This window comes from Pseudophryne corroboree, assembly GCF_028390025.1.
Source record: "Pseudophryne corroboree isolate aPseCor3 chromosome 3 unlocalized genomic scaffold, aPseCor3.hap2 SUPER_3_unloc_64, whole genome shotgun sequence".
NCBI lineage: Eukaryota > Metazoa > Chordata > Amphibia > Anura > Myobatrachidae > Pseudophryne > Pseudophryne corroboree.
The window spans coordinates 677597-691493 of NW_026967557.1; the positions used below are offsets into that span (position 1 = coordinate 677597).

At 43.3% G+C, this 13897-nt stretch overlaps 1 protein-coding gene across 2 annotated transcripts in view; it reads left to right on the forward strand.

Annotated features, from left to right (window-relative positions):
• Window positions 1-12218, forward strand: part of LOC134984566 (oocyte zinc finger protein XlCOF6-like) — a 191900-nt gene extending 179682 nt beyond the window's left edge. For both annotated transcript variants that reach the window (XM_063950121.1, XM_063950120.1), the window contains exon 6: window positions 8180-12218. In XM_063950121.1, the coding sequence (XP_063806191.1) occupies window positions 8218-10257 (2040 nt within the window). In that variant the 5' untranslated portion in view covers window positions 8180-8217 and the 3' untranslated portion in view covers window positions 10258-12218. The remainder of the gene's footprint in view (window positions 1-8179) is intronic.
• The last annotated feature ends 1679 nt before the right edge of the window (window positions 12219-13897 follow it).

Consider the following 13897-nt stretch of genomic DNA (forward strand, 5'->3'; position numbering starts at 1 on the left):
GGTTTCTCATGGTTATGCGTTTGCCTGCAAGAAACACCCTCCACAAAGGTTCTTTTGTACCAGCCCATCTTCCGTAGAAACGAAGGCCAGGGCCTTACAACAGGCAGGTCAGAAGTTGCTTCAATCTGGGATGATAATTCCAATTCCCTGTGCTCGCGCAACAAGGACAAGGTTTCTATTCCAACATGTTTCTAGTTCAGAAGCCAAATTGGTAATTCCGGCCCATACTCAATCTCAAGGTGCTGAACAAGTACATTTGGGTGCCTCTGTTTCATATGGAGACTTTACCTTCCATTATTTTGGCCATGGAGCCGGAGGATTTTATGGTATCCCTTGATATCCAGGATGATTACCTGCATGTTCCTATAGCACTGTCCAATCAGTGCTATCTCAGGTTTGCTATCCTCCAGCAATACTTTCAGTTTCAGGCCCTACTATTTGGACTGGCTACAGCTCCCAGAGTGTTCACCACAATTATGATGGTAATGGCGGCTTATCTCCGTCGACAAGGGATAAGGAGTTTTCCATACCTCTACGACCTATTAATCCTGGTTAAGTCTCAGGAATTGCTTCAGTGTCACAGTTGACTCATAAATTGGGCAAAGTTGTCCCTGGTTCCATCACAACGTATGACGCACTTGGGGGCTGTATTGAATTCTGGTCTTCAGAGAGTGTTTTTACCTCTGAACAAAATGACCACAATAGAGTCAAGGATTCAGGAGCTGCTACAGAGTCAAAGGGTATCCATTTACGCAGCTATGCGTGTGATGGGATCAATGGTGTCGACATTCGACATGGTGGAGTATGCTAAATTCCAAGTGTAATGGGTTATATCAGACAATAAAAACTCAGACTATGGTCCTTCCTCTGTAAGTACGGAGGTCATTAGCCTGGTGGCTACAGACATCCCATCTGGACAAAGGAAGACCCTTTAGGATCTCAGATTGGGAGGTTCTGACAACGGATGCCAGTCTTCAGGGCTGGGGAGCAGTGTCGGAAAAATGTTGCTTCCAGGGGCAGTGGACCAAGGAAGAAAGTTGCCTGCTAATAAATATATTGGAACTTCGGGCCATATATATATGGCACTCATTCAGGCAAAGGACATTCTTCGGGGGAAACCAGTTCAAATTCGCTCGGATAATGCAATGGCAGTAGCGTACCTCAATCATCAGAAACTCGCAGCCAAAAGGCAATGAAGGAGGTGAGCCACACGTTACGGTGGCACTAGGAAGCGGATTTTCTCAGTCGACATGCCATTCATGCAAACGAATGGGCTTTACACCCCAAGGTCTTCTAGACTCTGGTAGACAAGTTGGGGTTGCCGGAGATAGATCTCATGGCGTCCCGTCATAACAACAAAGTTCCCGAATACGGGTCAAGGACAAAGGATCCCAAAGCGACCTTCGTGGATTCCCTGTCATTAAGATGGGACTTTCGTCTGGACTATGTTTTCACTGATCGCCCTGTTGCCCAGGGTGATGCAAAAGGTAAAACAGGGAAAGGGCGCCATGATGCTAATAGCTCTGGATTACCCAGAAGACATTGGTACACAGATCTACAGAGGCTGTCAGTGGATACTCCGTTTCTACTCCCTCAACGTGTAGATCTGCTGTCTCAGGGTCCTTGTTATTACAAGCACCTGGATTGGCTGTCTTTGACGGCGTGTCTCTTCAGACTTCCATCCTGAAAGCAAAAGGATTTTCACAACAGGTAATTCAAACAATGCTTAGAGCACAGAAACCTTCCTCAGCTTGCATTTATCACCGAATATGGCAAGCTTATATTCAATGGTGCAGTGACCGGAAATTTGACCCTAGGTCTTTCAGAGTTCCCAGAGTCCTAGCATTCCTTTAGGCAGGAATGGATAAAGGTCTACAGGTGGCTTCCTTGAGAGTTCAGGAGTCAGCATTGACTGTATGGCTTCAAAAGAAAAATGCTAACCTGCAGGATGTTTGCACTTTTTTCCAAGGAATGCTTCACATCCAACCTCCTTTTGTTCCTCCTACAGCGCCTTGGGATCTAGGTATAGTCCTAAAGGTGCTTCAAATTGCTCCATTTGAACCACTGACGTAAGTGGATCTTAAATGGTTGACAGCTAAGATTCTCTTTCTACTCTGCTATTGCCTCAGCTAAAAGAGTTTTAGATTTCGGGGCATTGTTATGTCGCCCTCTTTTTGATATTTCACCCAGATAGAGCTGTTCTCAGAACCAAATCTGGTTATCTTCCTAAGGTGGTGTCTAAATTCCACCTTAACGAAGAAATTGTAGTCCCGGCCTTCCAAGGGCCAGATCTTTCTGCGGGAGATGCATCTTTGGACGTAGTCCGGGCTTTAAGGATCTACGTGGATCGTACCAGTGCCATCAGAAAGACAGACACTCTTCATTTTCTACGGATTTCACGAGAGGATTGGCTGCTGACAAGCAAACACTGGCGAGGTGGCTTCGGATGATGATTCAGAAGCATATTCTCAAGCTGATATCCCTAATCCAGCTAGTGTCTCTGCTCACTCTACTCGTAAGGTAGGTCTGTCATGGGCAGCACAACGTGGTGCTTCAGCAGAACAGATATGTAAGGCAGCCACATGGTCTTCCATTAACACATTCATTAGATATTATGCCTTTGATACCTTTGCCTCTCAGGATGCTGCATTTGGGCAAAGGATTCTCCTTTCCAATCTGGAGCGCCCCCTCCACGAAATTGATTTGGGACATCCCAATGTATATTCTGTGGATATTACTGTGGACCCTACAGGAGAATTATGTAGTTATGGTAGACTTACTGTCGATAACTCTATTTCTCCTTGGTCCACTGTATCCACAGGGATCCCACCCTGACACACCTGATTTGAGGATCCTTACACTTACTAACCTCTTCCTTCTTGTACGGAAGTGTGTGCATGTGTCTTCTTCTCGCCTGATTAGGGCTCTCTATGATGCTCCTGCCTTGAGCTTTGGAAAACAACTGAATTTCCTGAGCCAGGAGGCGGGGATATAGAGGACTGGCCCGTTGCATTCTGGGAGGCCAAAAGCTTTTGATCATTGGTTCCAATCCGCTGACCTCATATCCCAATGTATATCATGTGGATACTGTGGAATTAGGAGAAATAGCGTTATCGACAGTAGGTCTACCATAACTACATATATTTCTGGCATGGTTCGGCTGCTTGCTGGGGCACAGGCTCAGGGTTCCTCATGCCACGTGACACAATGCTTAGGAAATATCTGGCGCAGCCCCTGTCATGTATCCACATGCTCCTGTAACAGCCGGCCTCAGGGAATTGGCTAGTGAACGGCTCCTATTACTGAGTTGGCAGCAACTGTACAATATAATAACACAATACAATACAATATTGCCTAGCATATAACTAATAACATAATGGCAATTAGTGGAGTCCATGGTTAGGACCAGGGCTAGGAAAGTAACCGCATGTATTTCACCACTGTGCGACACGATGCGCCGGCTGTGTCGTCACACTATCACCCCATATTGAAATATATTTATGTAAGGGATCAATTGTAATGACATAGAAGAAGGTCTATTCTCTAATATGACTTGTGTACAGCAGAGTAATAAATGTAATCACGCACACCTGGATGTCTAATTCTCCGAGTATTATAGAGGTCAAATTCAGCTAATAAAGGGAGCATGAGGAAGATGAGGAACGGGCGGCATTATTGGTCTGTTCATCAGTAGTGGAGGATCTATCAAGATGAGGGTCTGGAGAAGAGTAACATCTCCCATAAGGAGAAGTGCAATTTCTTGTAGCTTTTGAAAAACAATATATAAGAAATCGGGGCTGCCTGGCATGAGGGGCATAGAGAGAAATGAGGGGGACATATTTATAATGAATTTTCACAACTAGAATCCAATATCTACCATTGCAATCCACCCACTTGCTTTCCAGGTGAATGGGGCAGGATCTATTAGAAAGGATGGCTACACCACAGGAGATAGAGCATGCTGGGTAGTTATTGGTAAACTGAGGGGGAGAGTGCAATGGAACATGTGATTCCTGAGTGGCTACCACCGCCGCCTTCTGGTCAGTGAAATATTTTATTGCAAGACGTCTCTTATGAGGAGAATTAAGACCTTTTACATTAAGAATTAAAAAAGTCACCATGATAGAGATCAGATCATGGTATGAAACATCTAGGATCATCTGTGTAAAGTCCAATAGAGTCTGTAGGGCGTGTGCATACTTCAAACTATCATAACAGAAAAAATAAAATAGGGAACAAAAATGGGAGACAAACAGAAATAGCGTCCATAAAGGAGCTAGCGATTCCGTCACTAGGGTACCGTGACAGAAAGGTAGAAAAAGGTGGCGGTCGGACCTAAAAGGGAAACCCACCGACTACCTCAAGTAGCCATACAAGAGGGCAAAATCTGGTGGTCATAGTAACAACTGTACAAAGAAATATCATATCTCAATGTAACCAATGTATCCAAAGGAGGTAAAGGCCAAGAACATGGCCTGATATCCAATGCAGGTTCCACCAACACCGTTATAAGGGCAACAGGATGTTAGACGAATCAGTCATGCTTTGCCTGAACACCCAAACATTCTAGAAAGGTATTATGAAACGTAAGACTAGAAAGTATATCAGACCATATACTATATAGCAATTAAATAGCACAGGAAATAAAGAGAAACAGACACGTTTTAAACCCATAATAAGAATAAATAAATCTGACCCAAAAATAGATCCATGCCCAGTAACTTAGTCCCAGTTGGCACATGTTACAGTAGGAAACAAACTCTGAGTGTCTCTTGCAGTCTTACAACTTAGCATATTGCTTCAAGACGGAAGACAACTCCTCCGGGATTGGTTTAGGTAAAGTGTCATGAAGGACTGTCAACAGAAAAATCCCACATTTTCAGAATAGCAGGGCCATCCTCGGGTGAAGGTATCACTGTGAAGGTGCCATTTCGCATCACAATAATCTTAGTAGGAAAGCCCCATTTGTATTGCACATTTCCTTGGGTGGAATAGACGTCTTTTGGCCAGCGTCACAGAAGAAATATCTGGAAATATCTGCAGATTATCCAGACACTCGGCTGTGGATGAGGAAGACAAAGCAGACTAGAATGTGTTCTTTTATATGAAGAAAGTGGACCCTGAGCAGAGTGTCCCTCGGTGCTTGGATAGGGGTCTGTTTGGGCTTTGGGAGTCTTCAGTGGAAGCTTCTGAATAGAGGACCGTGGCATAATCATAAAGCTCAGAATTTGTAACAGAATCCGTCATGCCCATTATTCTGATATTATTTCTCCGAGACCTGTCTTCTAAATCAATGACTTTATCACGAATAGAGACCAGGTCTTCCTGAAGGGTGTCATGTGCTGAAATCAGATCTTTGTGAGACGCAACAATCTCTTTCATCTTAGTCTGTACGAGTGCCAATCTCACTGATACCGGACCTCAAAGCTTGAATATTAGAGTTAAGTTCTGAGGTTATTTCAGTCCTTAAATGTAGATAACACAGAATGTATAGAGCATAGAGTAACAGGACCATCTAGTGTGTCTTAAGATGTTTTCAGCCATTACAGCTGGGCTGTGCGTCTGACAGACAGAGAGGGGGGGTTGCAAATCCCACCCCTACATTTCCCTTCAGCACACAAAAAAATTACCTGTAACCATACCTGAACCTATCTGGTAATAGAAATTCAGAGAATAAGTTTACACATGTTTAAGCTGCTGCGTCACTTCACGGCTTCTTCGATGTCAGCAGTCCTAACACTACATAATGGCAGTGCCCACATAGTGCCATGTAATTTGTCACAGTAGGCCTCATGATAAAGGCTATTACTAAAACACACCCAGACAGAGAGCTAACTTGCCCAGGAGCCACCCCCAGGATCTCCCATGGGTACTACAAGGAACAGCATGCCTTCCAAATACTGCTCCCATTCAATGCCTCTCGCACACAAGCAGACAAACAATGGTAAATGCTCGATCATTCCTGGAGATAATTATGTATCAGGTACTGGAAAGGGGCAGGGGTCACAGACAAACAGACAGAGAGGGGGGGTTGCAAATCCCACCCCTACATTTCCCTTCAGCAAACTAAAAAATGACCTGTAACCATACCTGAACCTATCTGGTAATAGAAATTCAGAGAATAAGTTTACACATGTTTAAGCTGCTGCGCCACTTCACGGCTTCTCCGATGTCAGCAGTCCTAACACTACATAATGGCATTGCCCACATAGGGCCATGTAATTTGTCACAGTATGCCTCATGTGCGTCTGACAAGAAGAAGCAGATGATGTTGTAGCGGTCTTAGAAGGACCACCTGAATTTGAGGTACCAAAGGGATGGACAGGTGGGCCAATTTGGTACCTTTTAACCTTTTTTGGAGGCATGTTAAGCCGGCTACAAAGAGACGGACCTCTCAGAGATAGGAAAATACAAACGATCTATAAATAAAAGGAGTACGCTGTTAGGAGGTTACATCAAGATGACACAGTTCAAAATGACATTCTTAGTCGGGATGACAGGGGTAGCCGAGCCAAAATTTCAAGTAAACATGATGTAATGCAACTCAAATAACACAGTAATGACCAAGAAATTCCACTAGAGGTCAGCGTGATCACAGACGTGAAGTACTCAGCACAGAGAGACACAAATGGAAAAATATATTCAGTGAATAAATCCACAAAATAATATACTGTGAGGTTGTAATCAGAGTGTAATGAGCTGTACTCAGACGATACTTGATACTGGGCTCTGCATGTAGACTGAGAGGAAGTAGATTATAGTGGTACCATATAAATAGAAGGTAGTTTCACCTCCAGGCAAATGCCTCAATTTAGTGTAGTGACCCCGGTCCAGCCATCACAACACTTTTTTAGCAGCTTATATCAATTTTACACCTTATTGAAGGCAGAAGTCAAAGCATGCGATGGCCGGGCACCAGGATCCAAAATGACAGTCATCTCACTTCCCAATATCACCGCCGGGCTCCACTGACTATGGGCAGCCCGTTCTGTCCCCAGCAGTAGCGGAATCTGCGCACCCGTGTGAGTGGGAGAGCAAGTGATCCCGACTGAGCGAAAAGCGCCTTCAAGTCAGGTGTCAGGAGCGTGCAGGAAAACTTGGGCACACTTAGCCCCAGAATACAGCCTGTGGCATCAGCGGCGTCACTAGGCTGTGGCAGTGAACGGTGCCCGGAGGGAGCGGCTTTAGGGCAGTAGGAGTGGTGGACCTAATAGATTGGGTCTTGGTACCAGCGGCGGCTAAGAGATATCAGGTAGGTTAGATAAGAAGCCACTTAGTGAGGAGATCTCCATAAAGCACGCCTGGATGGACCACACCCCTCTTTTTTATTATTTTATATACTAACAGGGGTGACAGGTGTGGTACATCCCTGCAAAGGCAGATCCAATCTCTTTCTCATCAGACTCTGCTGTCTTCCCTGCACTCTCACTCAGATGTTCACTGCTGCCAGTAGCACACGTATGAGAAGCAGAAGTATGGCTGCAGCTGTATAGATTCTGATATGTAATTCTCTGTATCATACTTACCGTACACACATCATCCTTATTACTATGGAGAGTATAGAGTTAAGACACTGATGATGGGGTGTAACAGTGTATTATAACCTATCAGATGATGATGATTACAGTGTATTATATGGTGTATTGCATGTAAAATACCTTGTTCCACACACCTACTCTGCTGTAGCAATATACCTTATATAAGGGTGAGTAACACATGTACAGGCTTACCAGCGTATGAGCACACACATAAAGGAATGCTACCTTACCAATGCTTCCAGGAGTAACGTTAGGAGACATTTCTCTGATCTATCAGCTCATATGACTGATGTTATTGTTCATCTAGAGTCTACGATATGTTCCCCATCTATTGTTTTACATTGGTGCTGACATAGGACTTGGCGAGTGACTACATCTCTATTGATGTTTCATGGTTAGTTATAAGAGAGAGGTATATCTAAGTCTTATTATAATATTATATTTGTTATTGTGAGTATTCTCAGGAGGGTGGACACAATGATTGAGACACAATATTATAAAGCCTTCATTAAAAGTTATGTTTTATTATACCCACACATTTACAATTAAGTGTCCCAGAGAGTCGTCTTATCCTATTGTTTACAAGATTAATATTGTTACAAAAAATGTCATATTTCCATAATGTATTTTATTTCCAGCAGATGGACACACAAGCAGGAATATCTCAGAAGGACATCTAATGTTATCCCCGGATTGTGACATAAAAGATAATGACAGTAGACCGGATTCTCCAGGAGATAACCCCATTACCCCAATGATACATCCAGCTCTATCAGCTGGTCCTTCTGATCCTGGGAAGTGTTCTCCTGATCACTCTGATATTGGTGCATCTGTTACAGCTCTGACAGTAGATACAGTGTTTCCCTGTTCTATAGATGCCAAATGTTTTACACAGAACACAAAGCCTATTAACCCACACACAGGTAAGGCAGGTGGAAGGCCACTGATATGTTCAGAGTGTGGGAAATGTTTTACATACAAATCACATCTTGTTATACATCAGAGAAGTCACACAGGTGAGAGGCCACTGACATGTTCTGAGTGTGGGAAATGTTTTGCACGGAAATCACATCTTGTTATGCATCAGAGAAGTCACACAGGTGAGAAGCCGTTTCCATGTTCTGAGTGTGGGAAATGTTTTGCACACAAACTATATCTTGTTAGACATCAGAGGAGACACACAGGTGTGAAGCCATTTTCTTGCTCTGAGTGTGGGAAATGTTTTACACAGAAATCACAACTTGTTACACATCAGCAAATTCACACAGGTGAGAATCTGTTTTCTTGCTCTGAGTGTACGAAATGTTTTACACGGAAATCAGATCTTATTACACATCAGCGAAGTCACACTGGTGAGCAGCCATTTCCATGTTCTGAGTGTGGGAAATGTTTTGCAGACAAATCAAATCTTACTAAACATGAAAGAAGTCACACAGGTGAGAAGACATTTTCATGCTCCGAGTGTGGGAAATGTTTTACACGGAAATCACATCTTGTTACACATCAGCAAAGTCACACAGGTGAGAAGCCATTTCCATGTTCTGAGTGTGGGAAATGTTTTGCACACAAACCAGATCTTGTTAGACATCAGAGAAATCACACAGGTGAGAAGCAATTTTCTTGCTCTGAGTGTGGGAAATGTTGTTTAAGTAAATCACATCTTGTTACACATCAGAGAAGTCACACAGGTGTGAAGCCATTTTCTTGCTGTGAGTGTGGGAAATGTTTTACACGGAAATCAAATCTGGTTAGACATAACAGAAGTCACACAGGTGAGAAGCCATTTTCTTGCTCTGAGTGTGGGAAATGTTTTACACAGAAATCACATCTTGTTATACATCAGAGGAGTCACACAGGTGAGAATCTGTTTTCTTGCTCTGAGTGTACGAAATGTTTTACACGGAAATCAGATCTTATTACACATCAGCGAAGTCACACAGGTGAGAAGCAATTTTCTTGCTCTGAGTGTGGGAAATGTTGTTTAAGTAAATCAGATCTTGTTAGACATCAGAGAAGTCACACAGGTGAGAAGCCATTTTCTTGCTCTGAGTGTGGGAAATGTTTTGCATGGAAATCAAATCTTGTTAAACATCAGAGAAGTCACACAGGTGAGAGGCCATTTCCATGTTCTGAGTGTGGGAAATGTTTTGCACGGAAATCAGTTCTTGTTATACATCAGAGAAGTCACACAGGTGAGAAGCCATTTCCATGTTTTGAGTGTGGGAAATGTTTTGCACGGAAATCAGTTCTTGTTATACATCAGAGAAGTCACACAAGTGAGAAGCCATTTCCATGTTCTGAGTGCGGGAAATGTTTTGCACACAAATCAGATCTGGTTAGACATAACAGAAGTCACACAGGTGTGAATACATTTTCTTGCTCTGAGTGCGGGAAATCTTTTGCACACAAATCAGATCTGGTTAGACATAACAGAAGTCACACAGGTGAGAAGCCATTTTCTTGCTCTGAGTGTGGGAAATGTTTTGCATGGAAAGCAGATCTTGTTAAACATCAGAGAAGTCACACAGGTGAGAAGCCTTTTTCATGTTCTGAGTGTGGGAAATGTTTTGCACGGAAATCAGATCTTATTACACATCAGAGAAGTCACACAGGTGAGAAGCCATTTCCATGTTTTGAGTGTGGGAAATGTTTTGCACACAAATCAGATCTGGTTAGACATAACAAGTCACACAGGTGTGAAGCCATTTTCTTGCTCTGAGTGCGGGAAATGTTTTACACAGAAATCACATCTTGTTACACATCAGCGAAGTCACACAGGCATTTCCATACTCTGAGAAATAAGCTTTTGTTGCACACAATAGACCACTCAGGTGAGAAACCATTTTAATCTTCTGGAGTATACTTATCATTGCCATGTAATGTTCCTCAAGATTCTGTCCTATCTCTTATGCTTTTTGCAATATACATGCAACAGGTCCTTCTGATAGAAGCTCACCAACAAAGGGCAGGGCTACAGCTCAGCTTTGCAAACCAAACAGACTTAAGCTTGGGGGTTCAGAGTAACAAAATGCTGATCATGTGCGGAATCTTGGGGGTAAATTTACTAAGATGTGAGTTCTATTTAAGATGGGATGTTGCCAATAGCAACCAATCAGATTTCAGGTATTATCTTCTATAAGGTGCTAGATAAATGAGAAGTAGAATCTGATTGGTTGCCATGGGCAACATCCCATCTTAAATAGAACTCCCATCTTAGTAAATTTCCCCCTTGGTGTCCTGGATGGTGGAGTGATACTTGGGGGGTATTCAACTGTTTGAAAAGTCAGGTGTTTGTTTTTTCCTATCTACTAGACCGGAAAAAACACCCCCAACCAACTTTTCAAACAGTTGACTTCCACGCTTAGACATCAAATATCAGCCACAATCAGATCCTCATCTGAGGAACATAGCCAGACTCCAGCACTTATTTCCCTCAGAAGATCTACCTACAGTCATACATGTATTTGTATCATCACACATAGACTACTGCAATGTCCTCTACCTGGGTCTCCCAGCAAAAGAATTGCACCGCTTGTAGCTTGTACAGAATGCAGCAGCCAGGTTGTTACCTAACCAGCCCGTTCCTGCCACATAACACCCATTCTCTGCTCCCTTCACCGGCTGCCTGTAAGATGGTGACTCTATTACATAATCTTACTGACTCTCCCAGCCCTACATGACCAGGGTCCAAGGTACCAGAAGCAGCGCCCTGTTCGGTTCCATCTGCAGATGAAGGACTGTAACTAGCAGTATCAATTCCCCAAGCAGTGCTGAGATGTCGGGTAGGCGGCACCTTTGCATTAGTGGGGGCTGCTGGAGCAGTGTCTACATAGGTAATATTGTCTCCAAGCAGCGCTGAGGTGTCAGGGGAGACAGGGCGGATGGCTGCAGTGCGGTACCAGGGGCTGCTGGAGGCAGTGTCTATGTGGGTAATCATGTCCCAAAAAAGAGCTAAGGTGTCAGGGAGACAGCGGGTGGCAGTAGTGGAAGGAGACAGGGTGGTGGCAGTAGAGGGGTAGACAGGGCAAGTGACCGTAGTGGGGGGATACAGGGCGGTGGCAGTAGTGTGAGAAGATGGGGTAGTGGGAGGAGACAGGGCAGGTGGTAGTAGTGGGGGAGACGGCGAGTGGTAGTAGTGGGGGGGAGACAGGGCGGGTGGCCGCAGTGCAGTTACATTGGCTGCTGGAGGCAGTAAAGAGGTGTATGGGTCCCGCACAGAATCAGTTGATAATTAGACTTAATGATTATGCTTCCTTATTTCTAATGAATCCCTTGTATGTGTTACTGTTATTTGCTGTGTCAGCCTTTATGTGTGTTCTGTGTAATAATCCTGAAAGTAGTGCTGCTACCGATCTCATATCATTTGTAGTAACTTGGAAAAGATGAGATATGAGGTGCACTCTGGAAGCTTATAGGGGGTAATCAGAGATGAACGCAGATGTGACATCATGCAGCCCCTGAAAAATGGTCCTAGCCCACCCGCGTTAACCCCTCAGGGATGTGACCGCAATGTGCGCATGTATATATTACCACCACCAGCAAACTGTTGCGAGACGCTATTGCGGCTGGTTCTGAATGACCCCCATAGGCTGTTGTGCAGAGTAAAGTATTTTTTAAGTTTAAAATATAGAGAAAAATCTGTGTATTAAAAATATGAAATAAAGTTGTTTAAAAACAAAAGATTTCCGTTGAGTCTTTTTATGTGTCTGTGTATTATCTTATTTCCAGATAATTATCGCTATGGTGACAGAAACAATTTCCTGTTACTGTGTCCCTTGTATTGTTACTTTTGTGTCCACATAATATCAGTGTTGCTGTGTATAAATACCCCGTCTGGTGTGCAAAGGTGGGTACACACGCTGCCATTGTGACTGTGCGATTTCCCTTGAACTGGCCGGAGCCCAGAACCACCAATAGTGACTATGTACTTGTGATTGTGGCTATGTCTGATTGTGTGCTCGTGTGAATAGTGGGGTGTATATAGATATCTTATTTTTTTTGAAATAAATGATGTCTGTTCAAAGGTTCAGTTTTATTTTATTTTTACTTGTGTAGGTGAATTAGGGTTGTATTGTCGAAGTCAAAAATATTACATACACACCACATGCAAACACCAAACCGAGTGGCCTCTGCGTGCGCGTAGTCACCATGTGTACGCATCCACGCACGCTACGTACACTGGTTCACGTATTGACACGTGGTATGAGTATATATGGTAGCATACGCAATCGCACAGAAAAGCCACAAAGACAGATTCAATATTCTATTTATATAGTGCATAATTTACACATAGTCTCCACACACATTCCCAGCAAGTTACATATACTCAAAGGATAGAATAACAGAGTCATTCAGGGTTACAGGATGTGAGGGGATGGAGTAAGGTTAGGACTTAGTGTTTGGTATCCAGAAGTGCAATATCTTGAGACCTATATTCTGGTTGCTATTTGCAGTTTATAGCATGTTTCTGCACATATATAAGGATAGAACAGCAGAGTTATTCAGGGTTACAGGATGTGAGGGGATGGAGTAAGGTTAGGACTTAGTGTTTGGTATCCAGAAGTGCAATATCTTGAGACCTATATTCTGGTTGCTATGTGCAGTTTATAGCATGTTTCTGCACATATATAAGGATAGAACAGCAGAGTTATTCAGGGTTACAGGATGTGAGGGGATGGAGTAAGGTTAGGACTTAGTGTTTGGTAACCAGAAGTGCAATATCTTGAGACCTATATTCTGGTTGCTATGTGCCGTTTATAGCATGTTTCTGCACATATATAAGGATAGAACAGCAGAGTTATTCAGGGTTACAGGATGTGAGGGGATGGAGTAAGGTTAGGACTTAGTGTTTGGTAACCAGAAGTGCAATATCTTGAGACCTATATTCTGGTTGCTATTTGCAGTTTATAGCATGTTTTTGCACATATATAAGGATAGAACAGCAGAGTTATTCAGGGTTACAGGATGTGAGGGGATGGAGTAAGGTTAGGACTTAGTGTTTGGTAACCAGAAGTGCAATATCTTGAGACCTATATTCTGGTTGCTATTTGCAGTATATAGCATGTTTCTGCCCATATATAAGGATAGAACAGCAGAGTTATTCAGGGTTACAGGATGTGAGGGGACGGAGTAAGGTTAGGACTTAGTGCTTGGTATCCAGATGTGCAATATCTTGAGATCTACATTCCGGTTGCTATTTGCAGTTTATAGCATGTTTCTGCACATATATAAGGCTAGAACAGCAGAGTTATTCAGGGTTACAGGATGTGAGGGGATGGAGTAAGGTTAGGACTTAGTGTTTGGTAACCAGAAGTGCAGTATCTTGAGACCTATATTCTGGTTGCTATTTGCAGTTTATA